Source organism: Anoplophora glabripennis, unplaced genomic scaffold (assembly GCF_000390285.2).
Source record: "Anoplophora glabripennis isolate ALB-LARVAE unplaced genomic scaffold, Agla_2.0 scaffold640, whole genome shotgun sequence".
Taxonomy (NCBI): Eukaryota; Metazoa; Arthropoda; class Insecta; order Coleoptera; family Cerambycidae; genus Anoplophora; species Anoplophora glabripennis.
In genome coordinates this window covers 232,466-257,325 of record NW_019416735.1, presented here as the reverse complement: position 1 = coordinate 257,325, position 24,860 = coordinate 232,466, and the positions used below count along the sequence as shown (strand labels likewise).

At 36.8% G+C, this 24,860-nt stretch overlaps 1 protein-coding gene across 1 annotated transcript in view; it reads right to left on the bottom strand.

Moving 5' to 3' along the window:
• Nucleotides 1-1,647: 1,647 nt before the first annotated feature.
• Nucleotides 1,648-24,860, bottom strand: part of LOC108911033 — a 40,081-nt gene continuing 16,868 nt past the window's right edge. Inside the window, exons 2-9 of the mRNA XM_018715856.1 lie at nt 22,229-22,423; nt 10,116-10,328; nt 7,694-8,332; nt 7,308-7,484; nt 7,071-7,250; nt 6,343-6,522; nt 5,838-6,285; nt 1,648-2,527 (exon numbers count right to left, since the gene is read on the bottom strand). Coding sequence (XP_018571372.1) covers nt 2,125-2,527; nt 5,838-6,285; nt 6,343-6,522; nt 7,071-7,250; nt 7,308-7,484; nt 7,694-8,332; nt 10,116-10,328; nt 22,229-22,423 — 2,435 coding nt within the window. The 3' untranslated portion in view covers nt 1,648-2,124. The remainder of the gene's footprint in view (nt 2,528-5,837; nt 6,286-6,342; nt 6,523-7,070; nt 7,251-7,307; nt 7,485-7,693; nt 8,333-10,115; nt 10,329-22,228; nt 22,424-24,860) is intronic.

Here is a 24,860-nt window from a genome sequence, read left to right as displayed (position 1 = left end):
TTTCGCAACGGCCCCTTTTAGGAAGTATCTGCCGAGACGACTTTTATAAGGTTTTTTATTTGGTATCGTGATTAATTTTAAACACCACTTTGCGGTTTCAACGGTTTAATACTAACGTATTTGGCGTACGGTAAAAAAATCGTCACCGAATTTACGAACACTCTGTATCTGCATATCTATCGTACCGATTACGAACAAACAGAAACAGTAGGCACTCATTCTTAATATGGAAATAAAGCAAATAAACTCCCTTAAAAATGTACATGAGGCGTCCAAAAAGCGGAACGGCAATCAATCTTTAATCCTCATAGCCGCAGATGTCCTGCTACCGCTCGCACAGGATTTGTCGATTTTTCTCGAACGTTAAATAAAAGTCGGGGGGGAAACAAACAAATGAAACGGAACGTAACACAAAAGTATCTGCATATCTATCGTACCGATTACGGACAAACAGAAACAGTAGGCACTCATTCTTAATGTGGAAATAGAGCAAATAAACTCCCTTAAAAATGTACTTGGGGCTTCCAAAAAGCGGAACGGCAATCAATCTTCAATCCCCATAGCCGCAGATGTCCTGCTACCGCTCGCACACGATTCGTTGATTTTTCTCGAACGTTAAATAAAAGTGGGGGGGAAACAAACAAACGAAACGGAACGTAACACAAAATAAATATATTATACTATTTTATATATTACATAATATATCAAATCGCTTACAAGTAACCTAAACGTAACTTAGACCGACTAAAAGTCGTGTTAGTGTGAACATATACATTTGGGATGCGATGTACAGATGCCTAGTCCAATGGCACTAAATTATTAACCTCCCCTAACGATTTCACTTAGGCTAAATTTAAAAACAACAGTACGGGAAAATGCTACTACACGAGTTAAAACTCCGAACGTCCTCAGTCGTTGTTCCACCATCGCACGAATGACATTAGCCTTACCTTTGGCGTACGGTGAAGGGTTAAGGTCTTACGCAAAGTAAGGCCAAGGGATTCAGTCGGATAAGAGTAATTAATATATACAGGCGAATCGGAAGATTCCTCGATAAAATAAAGTCGCTTTAAAATGGAAACCGTCTCGAATCGGTCGCGATTTGAAAGTTTTAGTAGAAAATTGACTCGTCTATCTTTGAGGATATAAAAAATAAGTTGCCTTTATGTAGATATAATATTTTCCTTAAAATATGTACGGTTTATGGTTGTATCCTTTATTTTATAATGGAAACTTAATACAAGGTGTTCTGTAGAAAATACGACGGGAAATTTTCATGGAATTGGGCAAAATTTGTTTTAAAAAAAGGTCGAATAATGAAGTTCCTAAAATTCGATGCAAATAGGCAATTAGCAATAAATTTTTATAGATTTTATTACACAGTTTGTCTAAATATGAAGTAGTGCATAAATAACAAACTTTCCTCCGTTCTAACGTGGATTTTCTATAAAATGGAGTTAATTTGAAACTTAAATTACTTTTTGTTGTAAAGAAATTTGTAATTTGCCGCTTTTGAACAAGTTAAACATCGTAAATTACAAATTTCTTTACACCAAAAAGTTATTTGAGTTTCAAACTAAATCCATTTTATAGAAAATCTGCATTAGAATGGAGGAAAGTCTGTTATTTGTGCATTAATTTATATTTACACAAACTGTGTAATAAAACCTATAAAAATGTATTGCTGGTTGGCTATTTGCTATAGAGCCCTCTTAAGGTTTTTCTAAATTCGACGTGACTTTTCCTGGCTTTTGATTCGGTCCCTACGGAACACCTTGTAAGTTAAATAGTGCGAAATAAACGGGAAACTAAAATTTTTATCGAAAGTTGCGTTAATTATAAACTTTTTCACTGAAATCCCGCAATAAACGCATGAAATAAAAACTTTTACTGTAAAGTCTATTTTTACACAAAAAATTGTGACTTTTGACACGATCGTAGACAAAAAATATTTTCTTTTTACACACATTCAATTTTTTTAACTTTTTCTCTAATTATAAGAAAATTAACGTTTCGGCGATAAAACCACCGCCGGCGCCCCGTTTACCTCGCCCCGACCCCTCAAACAGAATAAATACAATTTACCTACTCCTCGAATTGTACCGTTATCACCATACAAGACTGTCAATATCTCTTGCTGTCCCTGCCGGGGGGCGGGCGCTGCTCCCGCCACTCCCTGCCCTCCTTGTGGGGCCTGCCGTCGTGGTGATGGTGGTGGTGGTGGTGTCTCTTCTTCTCGGCGGCGGGTTTCCCGCTGAAGGTGTCCGCCGGCTCGGAACCGTCGCGGTGCCTGTCGGTACGGTACGGCTCGTCCAGGGTCTCCTTCCTGCGGAGGGGGGAGTGGTTGGCGGTGGCGGCCGCCTTCAGGGCCGTCTTGCTGCCCGCCGACTCGTGGAGGTTCTCCCACGCCTGCCTGTAGTAGCGGTTGAGGCCGCCGTTGCGCGACTCCGAGCTGGAGGAGTCGAACGAGGCGACTGTGTTGCAGTCGGGCGAGGCTCGGTGGCGGTAATGTTTGGCACTTCGATTCCTGGAAAGAGACGACATGAATTTGTTGAAGATTTCTAGACAGCGGCGCGGCAGCCGGAAGGACTACAGAGTAATAATGTGCCGCCCCCTCACACACACACAAAAAAGCATTGTGGTTATTTTCGTGACATAAAGAGGAAATTTAAAAAATATTAGCGTGTATTTATGTGATTTTGGTTTAAGTGTGTAAAGGAAACCACATATACAGGATGTAACATTAAAGAGGAGTCAGTTTTTTTAGGGGTATTCCCCGGAATACTTATCTGAAATTCATTTTTTTTTTTAATCAAATAAATAATCGAGTCATAATTCATTTCTTAAACTGCACTTAAACTCTTGTCTACGATGTCACTGGGCAGTACCACAACTCAGTTGTTGTATAAAAGGAATCTAGTTATATTTTTAGATTGTGAACCTAATTTAGGTGAAGTATTTTACATTACATTTTATGTTAATGTTTGGCTGTTGAATTGGGGGACATCCCGTATAAAGTGAACTTTAACAATATTTAAAACACCTAACTCAAAAATTACTCAAGATATTCCTGCATTTTGCTTTGAAGAGACGGTACATTAAATTTTTGTTTAAACGTCTGTTAAATTGACCGCGTAATGCTTTCCGAAGTGCAGGTAATCAGAGCATTTAAGTAGAGTACAGAAATTAGTGCATTTTTATGAACGAAATAAAAAAGATACGCCAAGGTCAACTTGAAAATATTAAATTAACAGCCTATTTTCTATGCCAGTAACGATATTTGACAAGAACTTTGACAACACGATATTTGATGAGAAAGACGATGTTTACTGGATATAAATACTTATATTTTACTGTCTAGGGCAATATTTGACCTCAAATTCCATCACTACCTATTCCAATCTTTTATCTAACAGCACAACCCAGTTTTATCACCCTAAAAACTTATACTGACGACCAAAACTACTCCCGAAAATACACCCAAGTTTTCAAACACCTCAAATATCGCCGTTAGTTTTGTTTAAGGTGACGTTACGCTACTTCTAGTTCTCAACGAGTCAAACGCCGTGCGCCAAACGTACACGCTGCCAATAAACAAGGAATGGGGTCAAGCGGTGCTGATAGGGGTGCTTTGGCGGTGCATGCAGTGCAGTGCGGGACGTGCCATTCGTACCTGCTCACTCTATCGTCTCGACGCCGCCGGCGCGGCTAGATAGGGTTGGAGAAGTAGCCGGCCCGATGGGAGCGGTAGCTGCGGGAGAACTCCCTGCGGCCTATCTGCTGGTCGGGGAACGGCAACGCCAGGAGGGTGTACCATCGGGAGGGCATCGCGCTCGGCGAGGGTAACCGGTGGGAGGACCGAGCCGACGCGCCCGCACTGCGACCGCAGATCCGTTAGTGGGGGGGTCAATGGGGGGCGGGGGAGGGGGGAGCCCAGGACGAAAGTGGAGAAAATAAAATGGGAAAAAAAGTTTAGTGTGTGACAAACTAGACCGTCATATTCGAACCCGGTGTCGGTTTGATGAAATTGGCGCATGTTCAAGGTTATTTCAAGGTCAATTGTCGTTTTTTTGATGGTAACTCAGTTTCTGTCTTAGGATTTTCAACGAGCGAGAAATTTTACGTTCGTAGATACGATTGGCAGTGCCGTAACTTGAAGAAATTTTAGCAGAAACTTAAAAACAAACATTTTAATTAAAAAAAAATAAAAATAAAACATGATAAATTGTTTCACCTAATATAATGATGTGTAAATATTTTAAGGATATGTTTAAAAAGTAATTTTAGGGGAGGTACTTCCATTTTTTCGATTGAGCCCCCCCCCCTGAGAAAATATTCAAATCTCAAAATGGCCGAAAATATTAGCTTTTATTTTTTCCAAAAAAAATTTGAATATTTTCTCAGAGGGGGTTCAAGTCAAAAAAATATATAGGAAGTACCCCCGCTAAAATTACTTTCTAAACACTTCCTTCAAATATTCGCACATCATTATGAAACACTCTGTATATTCTAATATACCTATAAACAAACACACACAAAGACAACTGTAGAAACAAAAAAATATTAAGTACCTAATTATTTGCAAAAAAAATTAAAAACTAATACCATGGCGGCAAAGTGTAATAAAAAATGGACAAACAAAAAATTTAAAGAATTTCTTTCCGAAGAAAAGAAATAAATAAAATTTTATAACATCTATTTTACGTCAACAAATTCAACCGTTCTTGCCTCTATTGTAATTATTAATTAATACAATTAATTTGTGGTTTTAGTTAATAAAATAATTACAACTGTTCAAAATTTTGTCCGCCGACATGTAAACACATTTGGGTCCGTTTTGCTTAAAACGATAAAAAACTAATGTAAACACTATCGCATTTCAGTATTCAAATCGTCCGGAGCCTCGTGGAGAGAAAACGTATTGCGCACAGCCTACAACGCAAACGACGGTAGAGACTACAACAGTCCAGCTACGTTGAAGGTTCAAAATACTACAATTTCAATAATTTTTTTCTCGGAAACTATAAGGATTTTACAAAAGTTCCCAGAATTTTGTTTGCAAAAATATTTTTAAAATTTTTGTGTTTAACTCCTTTCCATGCGCCCTAAGCATTTTGCACCGACGATTGGGGTATTTTTTCACCCTCAAACAACAAAGAACTGCCCGTTTCTTCAAAATCCGCGGACATCAATTGTATTGCCAACAAAAAAACAAAGGTGACTTTCAGATAACCTTGACGTGAGCTAACTTCGTCAAACGCACACCAGATTCGGATTCAGCAACCCCGAAAATGTATGGCACGGATAGTCTAATCTGTCAAAAATGGAATTTTTACTTCCCGCGTAATAGTTTTCACTAAATATCGGACTTTCAAAATGACATTTTTAATAAAAATAATATAAAGAGGTCCAAAATAGTAGGCAGCGACTCATTCCTAACATGCAGGCCATCCGACGGGTAAAACTTGTGGGTTATGCAATTCCTGGGGTGTATTGTTTCAGAATGTTCCAAAAATTATTAAAATTACAAATTTTGGTAAAAACTGCAACTTTATTCATACTAGATTGACCGTTAACACTCTTTGGAATAACTAAAATGTGAATATAACACGTTTTTCCCTACTTTTACGCTTATGACAAGCACTGACGCGCCTCGGCCGGGAACTGGGGTAGCTGGGACAGGGCGGATACATTATCGGAACACTATGCGAAATGAACGGCACATTACAATTTAATTAATTACAGAATAGTAAAACTGTGGTTTGACCTATTTACGACTCTGCTACCTACTATTTTGGGCACCGTAGCGTAGAATTTTATGAAGAGCCTCCACTTACCTCCGGACTAATATGACTATAGTCGTGATGATCGCCGCCAGGAAAACGAAACCTCCGAAAGCGCCCAGGGCAATTATAGCCCCGACGTTTAACTTCGCCCCGAACGTGTCCCTGCGTTCCCCGTCCACGGACAGCGGGACGTTCACGTTGGGATGTTCGCCATGTTGAACGTTCGAACTGCCGGCAATCTCGTTATCCTGAGGATGGCCGGCCACTATGATGGACGGCACGTGCGACGTGGAGGTGATGGACGTGGTAGCTCCCGTCGTGACCCTCGAAGGTTTCCTCGTCTTGTTGGTTACTTTGATGATTTCGATGCCTCGGATCGTCGTCGGGGGCGGACGGGTCGGTCGGCTCCTATGACGGGTGGTCGCGGACGAGGGCGAGGATTGTACGGGTGGTCTGGTGGTTTTCAAGATCTCCGTCACGAGGGGGGTTGTCGGTTCCTCTGTAAAACGTAATCGTGAGTTTTGGAGAATTCCAACAGTGTCAGAGGTATAGTCACCTTGACAGGTCGGAGGTAAGGCGTCGTACTGCCCGTTGGCCAGGCAGGTTACGTTATTGGGACCGACCAGTCTGTAACCGGCGTTGCAGACGTAGTGGACGATCGATCCGAAAATTGTGTCGTTACTGGGCATTTCCAAAGCCCCGTTTGCGATTTCGGTGGGGGGTTCGCATTGCACAGCTGGAAAATGTAGCGTTATTTTCAGAAACGGACAAGAAAATAGTTATTTGAGAGGGCTCTATAGCAAATAGCCAACCAGCAATACATTTTTATTACACAGTTTGTCTAAATATGAATTAATGCACAAATAACAGACTTTCCCCCATTTTAACACAGATTTTCTATAAAATGGAGTTAGTTTGAAACTCGAATAACTTTTTGTTGGAAGGAAATTTGTAATTTGCCGCGTAAATTACAAATTTCGTTACACCAAAAAGTTATTTGAGTTTCAAACTAAGTCCATTTTATAGAAAATCTGTCTCAGAATGGAGGAAAGTCTGTTATTTGTGCATCGATTCATATTTAGACAAACTGTGTAATAAAACCTATAAAATGTATTGCTGGTTGGCTATTTGCTATAGAGCCCTCTTAACAACAATTTCGACAAATTTCTACCCAATCCGCGATAAATATATCTTCATGGTAATCAAGTCGGTTACAAAAAGATGGAAATATTGTTAGTAAGCAAAAGGGCAAACAAATCCAAATGTATAATCGTCGATACTTACGTTCGCATCTTGGCGGAGGACCGTTCCACCTCTCGTCGATGTCACACGCCAGTTGAGCCCTTCCGATCATCTCGTACCCTTCGTCGCAGGAATACACCACCCTGGACAGATAACCCACACTGTCGTTCACCAGAGTATACTCCCCATTGGCTATATCAGCGGGATATCCACATTGGATGCCTAGAATTTGAGAAGTTCGTTAAAAATAAAAGTTAAAAGAATGCCGGGACGACTTACGCTTGCACACCGGCGGGAACTCGTTGTAGAAGCCCGTTTCTAAACAAGTCCTTGTGGTCGGCCCGACTAAGAGGTGTCCCTCGTCGCAGGAATACTCTATGGTGGCACCCACGTTGTAGTTCAAGGCCAGCATCGTCGAGTTGGGTGGCTGTTCGGGCCTGCCGCAAGCCTTGGGTTCTAAAATGAGGGGAAAAGTGTACAAGGCAAAGGAAAAAATAGTTTCTATTTAGTTTTTATTCGTATGTATGCTTACTTTTCCATGAATGCCTACTTTACATGCACGCCTACTATCTTACAGGCACGCCTACTACTTTACATGCACGCCTACTACTTTACACTCATGCCTACTACTTCAAATTACTTTAAACTATTATTAAAACACTTACGATGCTGGCAAATGTAATTCAAATGCATGGAACAATCGGTGTCCGACCACAGCCACCCCTTGGTCCCGTCGAACCTGGCACACTCCCCGTTCCCGACGGGCATGTTCCAGAACGAAACCGTCACCTCATCCCCTTTAAGCCACTGCCAACCGCCTGTTTGGACATCCCTCACGGCCCCCATCCAGTACTGTCCGCTCGCATCGCTCCTGTGTCTCCTCCACAGCTCCCAGCTGATGAAACCCTGCAGGGCGGGGTTGCTCTCGTCCACCAAGGTACCGCCCCTGGCCCTGCAGAAGCCGAGGGCCTCGCGGAACTTCACGGGTTGCCTGTTGTAGAAGATGTAGCACTTGCCGTTGTACGTCGCCGTGCTGCCGGGCGGTTGGTCCCTGAACTGGGGACATCGTTCGATGGGGAGCGCTTGGTCGGTGTAGACGAAGGCTTCGCAGATGGAGAGCTGGCTGGGGGTAGGGGTTTCCAGGTGGACGCTGACGAAGGCGCCCGGCATCGGCGGGTTGCAAGGGAGGAATAGGGGCTGGCCTTCCTCCAGGAAGCCGGTGAATCTGTTACAGATCGGGTTGTTGCCCAGGTCGGGACGGTTGTTGCCCACTCGCACCACTATGGTTGCCGGTTTGTTGGCCCCTGGTGAGCATTACATTGATTAAAATTATTAATTATTAAAATTATTTTTAAAATATTAAAGCATGTTAAAAGGATTTCTTTAAAATAAAATAAAGTATTAAATATTGCATAAAATTTGTTTAAAAGCTTGTACGATACGTGCCCAGCCTAGGATATTGTGACAAATTATAAAAATAAAGTCACCTAAACAAACTTGCCTTAATTTTGTTATTAAACTGCGGTTATTTGACTTTTATGATGATATTTTATAGGTTTCAAATCTTTCATAAATAAATTTTAATGCAAGTATTTATGTCTATACCTTGTTTGTTTCTAGCATTACAATTTAATGTACATTTTTTGAGGTTATAACTATGAACTTATCCGTTGTGGAATACCAACATTTCCTATTTAAGTGACAACAAAAACTTTCGTATATCAGAACAAGAGGCAGTTTTTAAGGCTGGTCATGTGGTACTATAAATGTGTGAAAATTGGGCATTGATTTAAATTTAGAAATTTATTCATTGTGTCTGCAAACTAGTACCTTTACTAATAACTCTCTTGAAATTCAGGGAGTATTGTCTATCGACAATAATATTTTGAAAATTTCTTCAATTTGATGAAAACTTAATGCTGGATTTTTCTTGGACCATGAAGAACAACCATGAACTGAACAATAATAGTTCGACAATTTCTTCTTTTTATCCATAACCCTAGTTAACGTCCATAACTGCTGAAGTTTTCCTCACATTATTTTTTTAATATAACAGTGTTCAAAAGCAAACACTATACACAGTTTTAAATAAAATACAAAACGGAATGTCACACATGAGAAATGTTTACCTCGTTTTACTAGTTTCACTTGTCACCGCCAGAGGGCGAGCTCTTAGCTGCATTCGCGGATACTTAAAAACAACACTGTTGAACTACTGTCAGAGCAGTATATGATAACTTTTCAAGGATTTTTAAAAACAGTTTATTTTAAGGGTTTATAATACGAGCGTTAGGAATACCATTTTTTTTAAGGAGCCTTTAAATGTTAAAAGAAAACTACAGAATAGCCTTCAATGTCTGATCTACGAAAAAGTTGCATTACGCGATTTAGAAGAATCAACAAAACAAACGAAAATCACGATTATGTAAATAAAGAACATGTTTTTTCATTAATTTTGCATCAGTAAAACTAATTTCCAAATGAAATTAGTACTAATTTAAATCCAATTTCGTTCGGGACATAAAAATACCACACGACATTATCCAATGCAACACTGTTGAAAATTTCACTTTCATTTATTGCATCTGTGTGCAGAAAGTGTACTTTTATGACAAATCTTCCCCATTCTAATTCAGCGATAAGTAATTGTTGTAATTTGTCGAGAATGACGTTTCTCTAGGAAATCGTTCCAATAATTACTTTGTTGCGAGAAAATGCCTTAAAGAATGTGATGCGCATCGCATATGCATTCATCAAAAGCCATCATAAGGCTGTTTAATGGCAATTTTGCAAATTATATAAATTAAAAATAAATTAACGCATAAATCGTTGGTGGGCCGTCTCATCTAAAGTTTACTGGTTAAAACTAATAAATTCGAAACGTCAAATTCAAATTCTCTCTTGTAGCAAAAAATTTGAATAATTTATTTCTTTTTTTCGAATAGTTATTTTAAACGCGATATATTTTCAATTTTAACACTTTGTATCTCGAAAACAAAGCGACCTACGCCGATATGACCTTTTTTTTCAGATAAAATTTGGTTTATACAATTCGGGACACGCTGTATAATAAAAGCTATGTCTTACCACAACAAGGCTTTCCGAAATCCAACCTGACCAGCTGCACCATATAGGGCTCCAACAGATTGACGTACCACCAAGGGCTTCTTTCGGGTTTCGTCAATGTACAAGTTTCACTGCTGAAGAAAGCGCTCGTGCTGCCATCTATCGCCTTTTGGGGGATTCCAGCCATTTCCGTACTGACTTGCATGGGGGCTTTGCCCGCAGCAACATTAAGAACTGAAGAAAAACAAAAATTAAAACACCTAAAAATGTGCCATTTCTGAACATTTCAGTAAAATTAGCTGATATCTTTTTTGTAAATCAAGCTGTACAGTATATTATAACTTTTCTAATTGCTTCTGTTAATGGAAAAGGTCGTTCTCTCCTCTGTCTGGCCAGACAGGAGTGTTTAGAAAACGCACTTTCTATTTGGCATATCCGAGTATGAATAAACTGATTAAAAGCACGTTAAATTATCAAGCTCGTGCAAAATGTGTATTAAATGGAATCATAATATGTTGTTGCTTTTAATATATGCGATAAGTTACGGACGTATATAATTTCACTTTCTCCGTTACTACGAAGCACAAAAAAATCCCTTTAATATAATTGGAAGCGTACGTAGCCAATGAAATTGATGTATGAACTATGTGACCCCTATACAGTTTGAAATATCCCTTAGATTGTATCAAAAGCAGCTTAAAGAAAAGCAAAAATCTAAAACTAATTAATGTATCACATTTCTACCGGATTTTCGCGAGAAAGCAATGTAGAACGCTAGATTTTCTAACACTGCATGTCTAAATTTCATTTAAATCAAATAAATGTACAAGATATTTATTACTACATCAATTAACACACGGTTTTATTTTTTATTCCATGCGTTAATGCATAATTTATCAAAGGAAACCACTGCTTTTTATTATTCGTTTATAAATAAAGCATTTTCTGTTATTGTTAAAATGTAGGCGAGTCGTTACATGACGTTTTAATGTGGGTCTCCATGTCATTCAGACACCAGCCTCTAGTAGGTCAAAGAGAATCATTAAAATTGTAATTTTAGTCCACGTCCGAGTCAGGTTAAAATGCCCCGATTCAGTTTTACGTTTCGTCACTTTGAAAGTGAATACCTACGCGAGGAAAACGTGATGATTTTTTAATCCTAAGATTATCGTGATCGAACGAAAAACCTCCTTTTTTGCATTAGAAAAGTATATCAAAAGGAAATTGTTCCGATATTCATTAAACGTGAGAAAATTTAGTTAATTATAAGAAAAAATTATCTTCATGGGAACCGTTCTACTCCAGATGTAAAGTTCAATCAGATGAAAGTACAATTTGATTCGAAAATAGGGTCACAACCTCAGAGAACGCTACTAACGAGCGTTCAAATAAAAACGTGGTCAAGTTGGTTCTGAAAATTTGGACGTAGGGCGTAGTGTATAGCAAATGAACTTAAACGTCATCTGTCAAAGCGCTATATCGCCGCTATCAATTTGAATATTTTCGTTTTAAAAAGCGTTTAAAATGGTGTTTTCTTCAAGAACAAAAAGTGTTTATCATAGAGTCCTACTTTAGAAATGGACGCAAGATTGATGGAATATGGAAGTATTCTATTGAGGAATGTTTCATAGAATTTCAAAATCAATTTCCCGGCGTTACAATACAAAATTTTTCAAAGTGCAGTTCAGCGTTGTGTTAATGTTTTTCGTGAAACGGGCAGTGTAACAAGAAAAGAAGGAAGCGGCCGACCTAAAAAGCGGACTGAAGAATTAAAAGAAAATGTCCAACAAATAATGGAAAATGCGCCAAGAACTTCTGTACGTGTTTTATCACAAATGGTGGGAGTATCAGTCGGTACCTGCCACACAGTGTTAAAAAAAGATTTGCGTTTGTCTCCTATCGTTTAACTTGTCAGCAAGAAATTCATGAAGTTGATTTTCCGCGACGGGCTGTATTTTATGAATGGTTTTTAAACAACTACGGTGAACTTCATAATATCACCTTTTTTTCTGATGAAGCCTGGTTTCATTTAAGTGGTTACGTAAACTCACAGAATATGAGAATGTGGTCTTCTGAAAAACCAGATAACTTTTTTGTCGAGGGCCCTCTACACGCTCAAAAAATTGGAGTTTGGTGTGCTCTCAATCGAAGGAAGATTTATGGACCTATTTTTTTTTAATGGTACTCTTACTGTGCAAAGGTATAGAGAAGATTATCGCTCCTTTTGTTAACCAGCTGGAAGAAAACGAAATTACAAACTTTTACTTTCAACAAGATGGCGCAAGGGCACATACGGCAGGCGGACGATGAATATGTTGAGAGAAGATTTCCAAAATCGACTAATAAGTCTCAATGCTGAACATGAATTTCCACCGAGGTCATGTGATATTACGCCGTGTGATTTCTTTTTGTGGCCTTACCTTAAAAACACTATTTTTGAACTGCCTATTCCTGATTTAAACCAACTGCAGGCTCGACTTATAGACAAGATTCGTGAAATTAACAATACCCGAGCATCTTAGAAAATGTCTTTAATTCTTTGAGGAACAGGTGTGAAAAGTGCTTGGAACAAGGAGGGGGACACTTTCAGCAGCTGCTTTAATTTATTGTTATAACAAGGAGGGGGACACTTTCCGCAGCTCCTTTAATTGTTTGTTATTGTTATCACGATTATTCTTTAAAATAAAGTTATATAGTCATTAACGTTATTGAAACTGACAGCTGCTATACAGCTCGTTGACAAATGAGGTTAAGTTGGTCGCTATAAGCTACTCCCTACGTCCAATGTGTCAGAGCCAACTTCGACCACGTTTTTATTTGAACGCTCGTTATAAGCGGAATCCCATGCCGATTGAAAAAAAGATATAAACTATTATCGCTTTAATATCTTCTAATTTATATTTTATACAGAATCAAACTTATATTTGCATTCAAATGTTAACAAATGGAAACATCCGAGGCATTTGCATAAATAATAGTTAACAGTATACAAATCAACGTGATTTCAAACGATTCTAGAAGAAAAATATGGCCGCACTCAATCTTTTTTGTCCGAACAACCTTTAAAATTGTATAATTGGATATCTGAATCCAAAGGCTACTTTTTCGGCCTCAACCTCGCTTTTAACCGCGGCAAAAAGCTAAATTCGAACTGGAATATCTACCAGATCTAAAATAAACAATAACAGTGAGATACCACCGCAACAATGTTTCGCGTATCGATACAATAGAGAACGGTAGGGTCAAACACCAAATGACCTCGACCGAGTATTTAAACAAACTCTCATACAACCTTGGCCTTGTCCCGAGCCGTATACGGATGGACGGTAATACTTATGAAGAATAAACCTGTTGATGTAAATGAGGATGGTATGTGGGCCAGGCAAAGGCGTGTACTTTCAGAAGGAATCGAGCAAGTGTACGAAATTATTCAAGGGAGAATGTTATAAATGATTTTGTTGCGTACCCACAAAAATTTGTTGACGTTTTGAAGTAAAAAAACAACGACTGTATTTTATATGACCTATACAGGGTGTTCTGCAAGTTCGCCGATGTGAGGCTACAAACCTACTCAAATCTTAGATATCTAACGCAATTAGAGCCAACGGAAAGTGCATCTACTGCTACGGTCATCGACCAGAATGGCAACCGGAATGCGGGAATAACCGTATCGAACTGCAACCGACAAAAAAATGCGGGTGTGAGAAATAGTAATACCACAATATACATGTAATCACAGAAACGTTCCTTCAGATGAAATTTTTGAATAAAACTGCCCGTCAGCTCGAAATTTTACTCAACTTTCAAATGAGCTTCCACCAATCCACACGCAACCCAATCACGTGTGTAATTTAATAACTCTAGTTAAAATCTAGCCGGCATCTTCCCGTATCGTGTCCGTATAACTTTCGCCGTTTAATTTCAGTTTAAATGGAAAGTTGATTTGATTTTATAATTAATTTCCGATCGATTTACCTTGTAATTTTTACACGAATTATATCACTCCGTTACAGGCTGCTACTTTCTTCCTTTTCAACGCGATAAATTGTGAGCATATTAAATGTGGGATATATAAAACGAATTTGGGACATATGTTCTTTAATTTTACGGATGTTCGATCTCTCCCGGCGAGTGGGATAAGAAATTATATTTGTCGTTATAAGCCATGCAATTAACTAGAATTTACGGAGTTTTAGATTATTTTCCAGATCGTATTGATTCATTATATGCTTTCATCTAAAAATACTCTCAACTAACCACTACATTCGTTTAATTTGAGAACAAATTGCCAAAGAAAACATTAACTTTCATAATAAAACTCGACAAAAAAGAAATCATCATAAAAGAAAAGACAGCACCCAAAAAACAAACAATATTGTCATATCAAGTATCGAAACATGAAATTTAATCTGGATGTATGTTTCTTTTATTATTTATTTCGTCTTTTAAGTATGAAATGAAGTAAACTGATTATTTTGAAGAAGAAAAGTTTCACATTTAGGTCGTTTTTATGTAATTATGATGTTTTTACTACTGAGAGCATTTCTGAGCAGGCAAATAGTGCTCATTAGGTTTAGGAAAAATTAATTCTAGGGCAGGAATCAGCTGAAAACGCAAACATCCAAATAAACGTCGCCTATCAAACTGACCTCAAAGAAATTAAGGTCCCAGTATGCGATTTCCTACTATTCCAGCCCAAATATTGACTTTTTCCATCCGTTGTGTATGTTTTTTCCATCCAAAACCTAGTATTTAGCCTGTTCACGGTTCCGTATAAGCAAAAAGTTGCTTCGTCAGTGAAAATTATTAATTTCCTCGCCAAACTGTAATCTTCTCTCTGTGTCATCAGTCATGGTTCTTGTATTCTTTGCAAGGATGCCACTTTCGAGACTTCAGAGTTCTGTGAACTGAAGTCTTCGACAAGCTGAAGTTGGCTGAGGTAGATCTAATGGATGAGTCAGGATTTTCAGTAACGGCGAGTATCACATTTTGAAGGTCATTTTAGCTTACTGTTCTTCGCCTTCTAGTCCTGGTATCTGTTTCCAAAAAGTCCATATTTGGGTGAATCGTATATCCACGAAAATTTTTGGCTTTTTGGTTTTCAAATATCACTAATCGTTCCAATAATTACTTTGTTGCGAGAAAATGCCTTAAAGAATGTGATGCGCATCGCATATGCATTCATCAAAAGCCGTCATAAGGCTGTTTAATGGCAANAGGGTCATTTTAGCTTACCGTTCTTCTCCTTCTAGTCCTGGTATCTGTTTCCAAAAAGTCCATATTTGGGTGAATCGTATATCCACGGAAATTTTTGGCTTTTTGGTTTTCAAATATCACTAGACATGAAAATTTTTCTATGCGCATAAAAAACGTGGGCTTAACTTTTGGCGGCACAATATGTTAAAAAAATTCGAAAAATGTCATATTTTTCTTCCTATTTAATTATGTATCTTTTCAAGAGTTGATTTTAGGCGAAAATGAAAAAGGAAAAAAATGTTTGTAATAAATTTTTTTACAAAATATGACTAGTTACAAATCGAACAAATCATGATTATTATTGTAAAAATCGAAAAATTCGCCAAATATGGGGTTAAAAACATTACTTTTTAGGGAATTTTTTTGGGGTCTTTAAATTGGGTATAGGATCTTCATACTTGGCTCAAGAAAACTGCATGTTGTGTAGAATCATCACACCAAATTTCATCAAAATCGGTTCGATAGATTTTGCATAATAATTTTGCAATCCAAATTTTGAAAAAGAATTTGCAAATTTTCAAAATTTTGCACAGCAAAAACCGAGGCCCTTAGATGCTTGAAAATTTAATCAGATATAAAAAGGGTCTCAAGCTTTCAAACGGTTTTTGAAAAATTTGAATCCGTCAATTAGGAGAGCTCTGGCGCTTGCTTAAACATTGGTCGAATTTTTGTATTTATAAACAATTAGAATAACTTTGTGAATATTCAATCAAATCGAATTTTTTAAAGCATGTTTTAAAAGTTATTGGAATGACGTTTCTTTAAAAAAAAGACAGATCGATTGGTCAATTACTTACGTAGTTATAGCCGATCAAAGTTAACCGTCATTTACACTAAATGTAATGGGACATCCGGGCTAATTTTTCGAAAAATACCTTTGGTATTCCGAGTACTTACCAGTTCTAAGTTTGCAATACTTTTCTTCATTGGCAACGTACTTTAAAACGTGTTTAACGTTATTTATGCAAGCGAGAAATTCAAGAAAATCGTACGGGTGCTGGTGAGGGGGGAAGCAGAGAGCACGGCCGTTTCGGCCTGCTCGAAATTGAATCGGCGAGTGCAAAACAGCGACTCGCTTAAAAATTTTTAATATCTCAGCTTCTAGAGCTCCGATTTTGATGATTTTTTTTTTAAATCGATGTCTCGCGAATTTAAAAAAACAATTAGCGTATTTTCAAATGCCTTGTTTGAGATTGAGTCGTCAGTACGGCATAAAAGAAAATTTTTTTAGATTTTTTTGACAACTATGACAAAAAAATAGTTATAACCTTACATCGCTGAATTCTATTTACTAATAATTGACCTGTACTGTAATTTTGGGAGACATTTTTTTTAAATAAGCGTTTTTGTGGCTATTAAATGTGAAATATTGTATAAATTTATTATGCAAATTTTGAAGCGTGTACATTCTAACGTAAATAATCATTTTATCATGCAACAATGAGGTTAGAATGTTACACGTATTTAAAACTCCTTTTTTTAGACAGTAAATGGTTCGTATTAAGGAAGTAATAATAAAGTAAGTGAACCCGCTTCTGTTCATCGGTAATTTATATTACGATTCCTATTCGTTTAAGATTCATCGCATTCTGTGAATGTATTACGGTACAGTTAAGGCGATTTAAATTTGCAGATAGTGCAAATAATCATTTGAATACTACTCCCTGATCAACCGCATTCAACATAGGATAGGAATGTCAGTGTTACAATATGAAATACTGAAAAATGTATAAAATATATCTAAAAACGAGAAAATGACAAAATACCTAACCTAGTAGGTAACCAAAAAGAAAAAACGGTACCTATTAAGAATTCTTCCGATAGTGTACCAGGAATTTGATATTTGTGGTCTTCTACCGCCTCTAATGCATTGCTTCAGGCATTTTTGGCTAGATAATAAAACATACTAGCGAGTTTCCTAGTCTCGTGAAGTTTATAAATGACACCAAAACAAATTTACATCCTTCTGGACGCACCTATGTCGAGTAACCGTAAACGTACCGACATCTGTAAAGGCCGGCGTTATTTGGAGCCCCATGTCTCACATATGCTTTCGACAACAATGCCCAGTTAATTATATTTACGCAATATTTACAGTACCCGTTTATATAAAAATACCGTTGGTTGATAGTGCACACATTTTTCGTCCTTTTTAAGGCGACAGTTTATAAATATGACACAAATGAGCTAAGTCTTACCCCATCGTTAATAATAATTAGCCACCGCATTATCTATGCTCGCCTGAACAAGTTGTGTAAGAAAAAGTACACATGTAATTTTTTCACGGGCGGTGCTTTCGACTGATTTAAACGAAAATAAATATTATTGTTGACATATCTAACAAATTTGCTGGAACAAACGGATTCTTTCCATTATTTTACGCAATACCTGCATGTGTATTTCGAAATACCACCAAACGAGGTTTCAAATAATAAGTGGGCACAGCTGTTACGCTTTCAGGTTGATGTGTGATTGACAGTTAGTAAATTTACTCACGGACAATCGCCGCAACGTTACTTACTAGACGGATAATATTTAATTCATCTTTTGTTTCTTAAAACATCTGCTAGATAAGCGCATACGATACACATAATGTTAGTTACCTTCTCTGAGAAGGCTTCGTTTCCTGCAAATGTCCACCTTTTTTTTGTTTAAATAACTGTAAGGAATTTACATTATTTATGTACTAAAAAATAAAGAGTTAATGATTTTTTATTTGCACTGTACTTTCCTTAAAACATTGGGAGAATAATACTAATATTAAAACGTTATAAATTAAATATTAATAGACATATCAGAACCGGTCAATAAGGTTCCCGTCCAGATATGTTTAACTTTAAGACGTATTCTTTCAGTTAATTAAAAAAAAAATTAATATGACGACTCCGTTATAGGTATCGATCAAAAGTAATTCATTTAGGACATCTTTCTAACCGCTTATTATTAGCCTAATATGTACGTCAGTAACTGCAATCCAACATGTGGTTTTATTTCATTGTAGTAAAACTATTTACACCTGTCAGTGGGTAATGGCTAAATTTATTGCCCGACAGAAAGTCCCAGTGACCCCACTGTGAATTGAAGTTAAAAAATGCCCGATAAGTTACGGTCGTCATTAATTATATTGCAAGTATTTCGTACAAAGGTCGTTGTATGAATTTATGCAATGGAGATTTATTATACCCACTATAGTGACCCGATGTGATAAAAGATGGACTGTCAAAACAAATATTTGTTGTTTTTAGTCAATCGAACACGTTTCTGACCAATCAAAAGCATCGCACAATGATTTATAGCAAATAAGAATTGCTGTACTGTGGTCGATTTTCCCTAATCCTTTTCTAGATTAGAAATTTAAAAATCCGTTTGTAGTCCGTAATTACACTCGTAATAATCTGTAGAAATATCGATTACTATACCAATATTTACAAAACGATGAAAACTGATTGCAGTAATAAGTATTTGTCAAACGTAGTGATATTTCATGACGTGTACCGTTCTGTTGTGTTTTGAATGTAAAGCGATTGTCGATATTGCATTAATTAAACCCTGATGTGAATACATTGACTCTAATTCGTGTGTAGTTGTCAGGATTTATTGACCCGATGATTGACACTGACCACACCTTCCGAGAAATGTTTGTTGTTTAGAAACTAGGCACAAAAATTAAAAGATAAAAAAAATCTTAAGTTTTTAGGTGAATTTTCAAAAGGCCCTAACTTAGCGAAAAATGGACGTAGAGCAGTAAGAAAAAAAAGCAAATTGAAACTTAAAGCTCAATCAATTAAAGAATAAAAAAATATTTTATTCATTTTTTAAATTGAAAATGTTTTTTCCCGAAAATCCACAGTTTTTTCAAAAACAAATATCAAATATCTATTTTATTCGGCTTCGCTCATCGCTTTTGACAAATAAGTAGATAGAAAAAAGATAAATTGAAAACGATAAAACGACACAATTTTTACAGAGAATACCATTACATTATTTGACCTAGGTAACTGATGTTGAATTTCTAAGCGATTCCGTTTAAGTGATGGGTACTAAATATTTACCATTCGATACGAATAAATTTAGAATGTATAAGATATGTGCCGTAACTACAAAATGGGTTTCAAACACCGTAACACTTTGTTGGAGTAATTAGATACATAAGCAACTTTTTACGCAAGTGATTTGTTCACCTTTCTTGAAGAAAGCGTCGATTAGATATTACTGATAATTGGTGTTCCTTGGGCATGTAGCCCATAGAGTACCTAGTTGTTTCCTGCAACATCAACAGTACCTATGTGTGTTTTCAGCCACGAAAATTGAATAAATTCAAATATTTCGAATTTTCACCCCCAAGAACGACCGACTTTAGGTTAGGTATCTTTTTGTTTGCAGATTTCTGGTATCGAAGAACATTGATTTCATTTGATAAGATTCATTAGGAGAAATTAGCTTAATATCTTTGGAATAGAGGTAAAAACACGAGAGATAGTAACGGAATATATATACGAGTATTTCGATATTTACAATTCTAGTCAATAAAATGTTTTGCTGTAATCTAGCTTTATAGATGTTAATTATAGCTACTAGTAAATGTAATAACTGTTTATCGTATTTTCGTAAGAGCGCATGAAACGGACTGGTTATAAATAAAATTTTATATTATCTAATAAAGTAAGGGATATATTGAATGTGAAGAAATCTCTAACCTGGACTGGCACCAACATGTTTAGAGCTTTAATATGTTTCATACTTCACTGACAAAAAAGAATTTAAAGCGCCAAAAAACATTTTGTATACACATATATCGGTTAAAATGGCAATTTAAATTAATAAATCTCGTCATTGTCAATTTTATGCAGATTAAAAAAGACGTAGCTGTAGTATAGAATTTTTACAAGCTTTGGAACTATTTTCCATTAACATATTTTTTTCCAATATGTCACGAATTGATATAATAGTGAAATTTGATAAATCACCACGAACACACAATGGAGCATGTAGAGTAGAACAGCATCACCATTACTGTGCACGCATATCGTGAGGTGCGATATTTTGGCTAAAATGAACGGTTTATCACAGGATTGAGTGTTTGTTTAATTTAAAATTGTAAAAAAAATCGTTTATATGTTCTACGTACATATAAAATAACTCAAAATTAAAATATATGCATACGTAGTGCAAAAGGCAACGACCGACGTCCCTTAATCCGGATGCCGGCTATTTTCTCTTTCTTTTTCCGAGAAACACAATTTCATCTTGATGTCGTCGCTTGTATTGTTGTATTCGCATACGTACGTACGTCAACGGTATAATCCGAAAATATCCAATTTCACTTACGATGTCGCATCGACTGTGAGTAACAAGATTGTAACGGAACAGGCTAGTCAAGTAGGTCAAGCGTGCAACGTGGGTAAATAAAATTTGTGCTAGGCTGGAAATCGGCCTAAATTTTCGAGCGTATTCAAATAAATGTATTTGAATCGCCAATGGACGACTACTCGAAGGGATTATAAGAGGGTGACTACAAAAGAAGTAGCACAAATGGTACCGGTGAATCTACAACTAAAAAGAACATGTTTTTGAGGTCCCATATCGATTAAAAAACAAGGAAATTTCGATTATCTCTATTGTCAGTCCAGTTCGGTATGTAATTAGAAAACTTACGTCCGATTTTTTGCAATGACCCGACAGTGCAACGCACTATGTAGACAACTCAGATTTACATGCCTCTGCTAGTGGGAAAACCCATTACTACGATTATGATTTCAACTTGGAGAAAGCATGTTACCGTCCGCTATGTTTACAAACGCAGGCATTCTTGTGTGTGTTAGAAATTTACCCTATATCACAGATCACAGGAATTTAATTTACAGTTTTAAGAAATTTTTCGCATTTCGCTCTTAAGTTATAGTCCGTACGATGTTTGAGACTGAATTCCAATAAGACCCCTGCGTAATTTTCTTGGAATTAACCGCATTCGACACCCGAGGTAGAAAGACATTGGCGCACGCAGGGGCCTTTTGTAGTTAGTAGTCCCCAAAACTCCTAGAACCTATAAAAATGATCCAAAATGTACTTTTTTTTAATTATTTCTTTAGGGCTTCCTCACGAGCTTTTTTTGAGAAAAATTACTCTAAATTTATTTTAAAGCTCTTGGTTTTCACATGCCATTGAATTATTAATAACTCACTTTTCTTTTCTAATGCTAAAAATCGAGTACATTGAAAAAAAATAAACTAACAATTTAGATGAAGTTAGGTTCGTAAATGTTAAGTTCAGCGTAGAAATCGAAGACGAAGCTTTTACTACAGGAACTTTTTTGACCAAGTAATTCAGTTACACCCACTGTAAGATTTATTATTATTTAATTATAAGGCAAATTTTCCTTGTGAATCTATCAGCGTACGCCCCTGCTTTCCGATATTCGCTCGCCACAAACTACTTCCGTACAATAATGGCCTGACCTAAATTTTTATTAAAGCGTAAGTATTTTAATCTTACTTCCGATTCAGAAGTAGACCAGATTATAAAACAATGACGTTCTATTTGCGTGGTAACTTCGAACGAGGTACAGTTATCAAACTCACTTTTTAATTATTCAAATAGCTCGTCCGTAGGTACTGTGCGGCATAACCGTTTTGGAGTAAAACATTTCCAGTTGCCAGACCAGACCAGGCCAGCGCCACGCGAAAAATTGTTATCTCCGTTTCTTAGGAAGCAAAGCATATGTCGTACCGTTAGTACGGTGAGCAAAGGGCAGTGGAGCTTTGATTCCGGGTTATAACGATTACCGGTGATTGCAAGTCTCACTCAAGTGCTTTGCCATAATTAATTATTAAGATTATCTCAACAGAAAGATCATACAACGGTACGTAATTGAAACTTACCACAAAAAGGTATGCCTTCGGGTAGCCAAACTCCGTTTTCGCAAACCCTCCTCGAAGGACCCAGAAGTTCGAAACCTCTCTCGCAGGTGTAGGTCGCCACAGCACCAGGTCCTAGGTTTTCGTCGGAGAATATGACCGAGGAATGGGCTGGAGCCCCTGGGAACCTACACGCCGTTGATAGCTGCCCACTAACGCCTGGAAAAATCAGAAGAGAAAATTAGTTCAGCTGAAAATATCTAGTACAAAATTTGTTGCTAGTGTAACACATTTAATAATAACACCGCGGATTATCAGAACATGTGTTCTTGTTTACCTAGTTGCAGAGGTGTAAAAATATTAACGGTACACCTAATTGAAGTTTTAATTGAGCGTGGCTGTTGTCAATGCGAATGGAATGTTATCGTAGCACAGAACATCGGGGCATTTTTGCAGTTGCACAAAAAATATTTTTGTAGAAAATGTTCTATGAACTTTAGTGGCAAAATTGATTAATTTAATTAACATATTAATAAAGTATAATATAAGAAGGAAAAATAATTTAGTGATATGCGGTTGGCAGCACTGCGTTGCGCATATAGACCAAAAGCAAATTAAATTTTTACTCGAAAAAAGTCCTATCCGCGAGATTATTGTAAAATTGTCTAAAGGAACATAATACAAGACATCTCTCATCTCGTGAGTCAAAAACTTTTATTACCTAACTTTTCTATTTATACAAATAAGTGAGGAAAATAGTTTTTTCACTTTGCAGGGAAATCCATCAATTTTAGCGAAAAGTGACTCACAGACAGCTTGTAGGTAGTAAAATTATCTCAAAATGAGACCTGTTCAATTAAAATCGGTTAATAAACAAAAAAGTTATTGCAAAAAAACAAGAAAAGTGCTCATTTTTGAATTTGAAAATAATTTATGAATTTTCACTTTAATTTTACATTTAAATCGTAATTAAATAGCTAACAAAATATTGAAAAAACAAGTTTACTTTGCCTTAATATATAAAACAATAACTTTTTAAATGAACGATAGCTTCATTTATTTATTTAATAATAGTAAAATAATTCCGAGATTGAAATTTTAATTAATATTTCGTTTAACAATAATTTTTGTGACATTTTTGTAAATTAAAAAAATTTAAGTATAAAAGATGCATTTTTTCTGGGGCTCAGGGCTATTTTACGAATTCGTAAATATGCCCGAGTAAAAATTTAATTTGCTTAAAGCCTATACGTATTTATCTGTATTTTTTATTTCACGATTTTCTGGCAGAATTTAACAAGAAATCTAGCGCGCCTCGAATCAGCAGATATTTGGCAACACTGTGAGAAATTATTCACTTCGTGACCAGCAACTGGTGCAGAAATATTTGTCTTGAAATGTGGACGATAGAAAATTACATTCGAAATATTATTTTAATTGAAAAAAAAACCATACCTCAACAGGGATCGAACCCCGGACCTTTAGATTAGTAGGACAACGCGTAACGCTTTAGGACACAATACCACCTTTATTTAGTTTCGATAACCTGGCTTATATACTTAACGTTGTGCCTCTTGTGATATAAACAATAATCATTCTTTTTATTTAATGTGTAATATAATAAAATTATGTTGATAAAAATAAATTTAATTTTCAATAAGCAAAAAATTAGTAGCACTGAAAGAAAATAAACGGTTCTATCTTAAGAAGACAAACTAATACCTGTACATCTTATTTCTCAACGCTTACAAGTAATGTAATGTAATTTTAATATGATATCTAATCATTGTGATATTAACTACAGTACTGTTCGCTCATTAAAATAAATTGTATTAAATTTTTATCGTATATTTTTTTAATTGTATTTTCTGCTATAGAATAGAATAATATAAAATATTTAAAGTAGAAGGCACAAGTTCTATCCATACACCACAAATCCATAATAGTTACCTATTTATATTATTTTGTGTTATGCGAAAAGATATCGAAACATTGATGTTTTTCTTTTAATGTATCGAACCCGTCAATGTGACGTTCACTGATGTCATACATCGATCATTTTTCAAAAATTGCCATCCCTAGACGTATACCTGGGGCTTGATTTTTGAAAATAGGAGAACTGATTCTCCAGAGAAAAAATTCACCTGATAAATTTCTCTTAAAAACTTAAACACTTATTTTTGAACGTTGAAGGAATCCCCCTGCCCGCTAACCTTTTCTGTTTCAGAGACAGCCAGGATCAAGAAACGAAGACAACGACACACACACACACACACACATACACACCCCCCATACCCTCCTTACCCCTCCCCTCCCGCGCTAGCCTAAGGGCCACCTTAGCAAAGCGCATCCCAGGCTGCATAGCCGCACTACCCTACCCAACCATACCACACATAAACATGACACTACCCCCGGGGTTTACACAGACGAGCCGGCGAAGCAAGAAGAGCGCCAGAAGAAAGGGCCCTAGCCGGCGGGGCCCAGCCAGGACAAAAGGAGGTCCCACAAAGCGCCTACACCGGCCGCATTTGCGGTCGGGGTAGACGACGGATGGGGCCCACCTACGAAGGCTGTCCAGGCCTACACGAGATGAGGCAGGATAAAGAGGGATAATCCCCCTCGATCCCAAATCATTGAGGCCAATTTCTAGCCATAG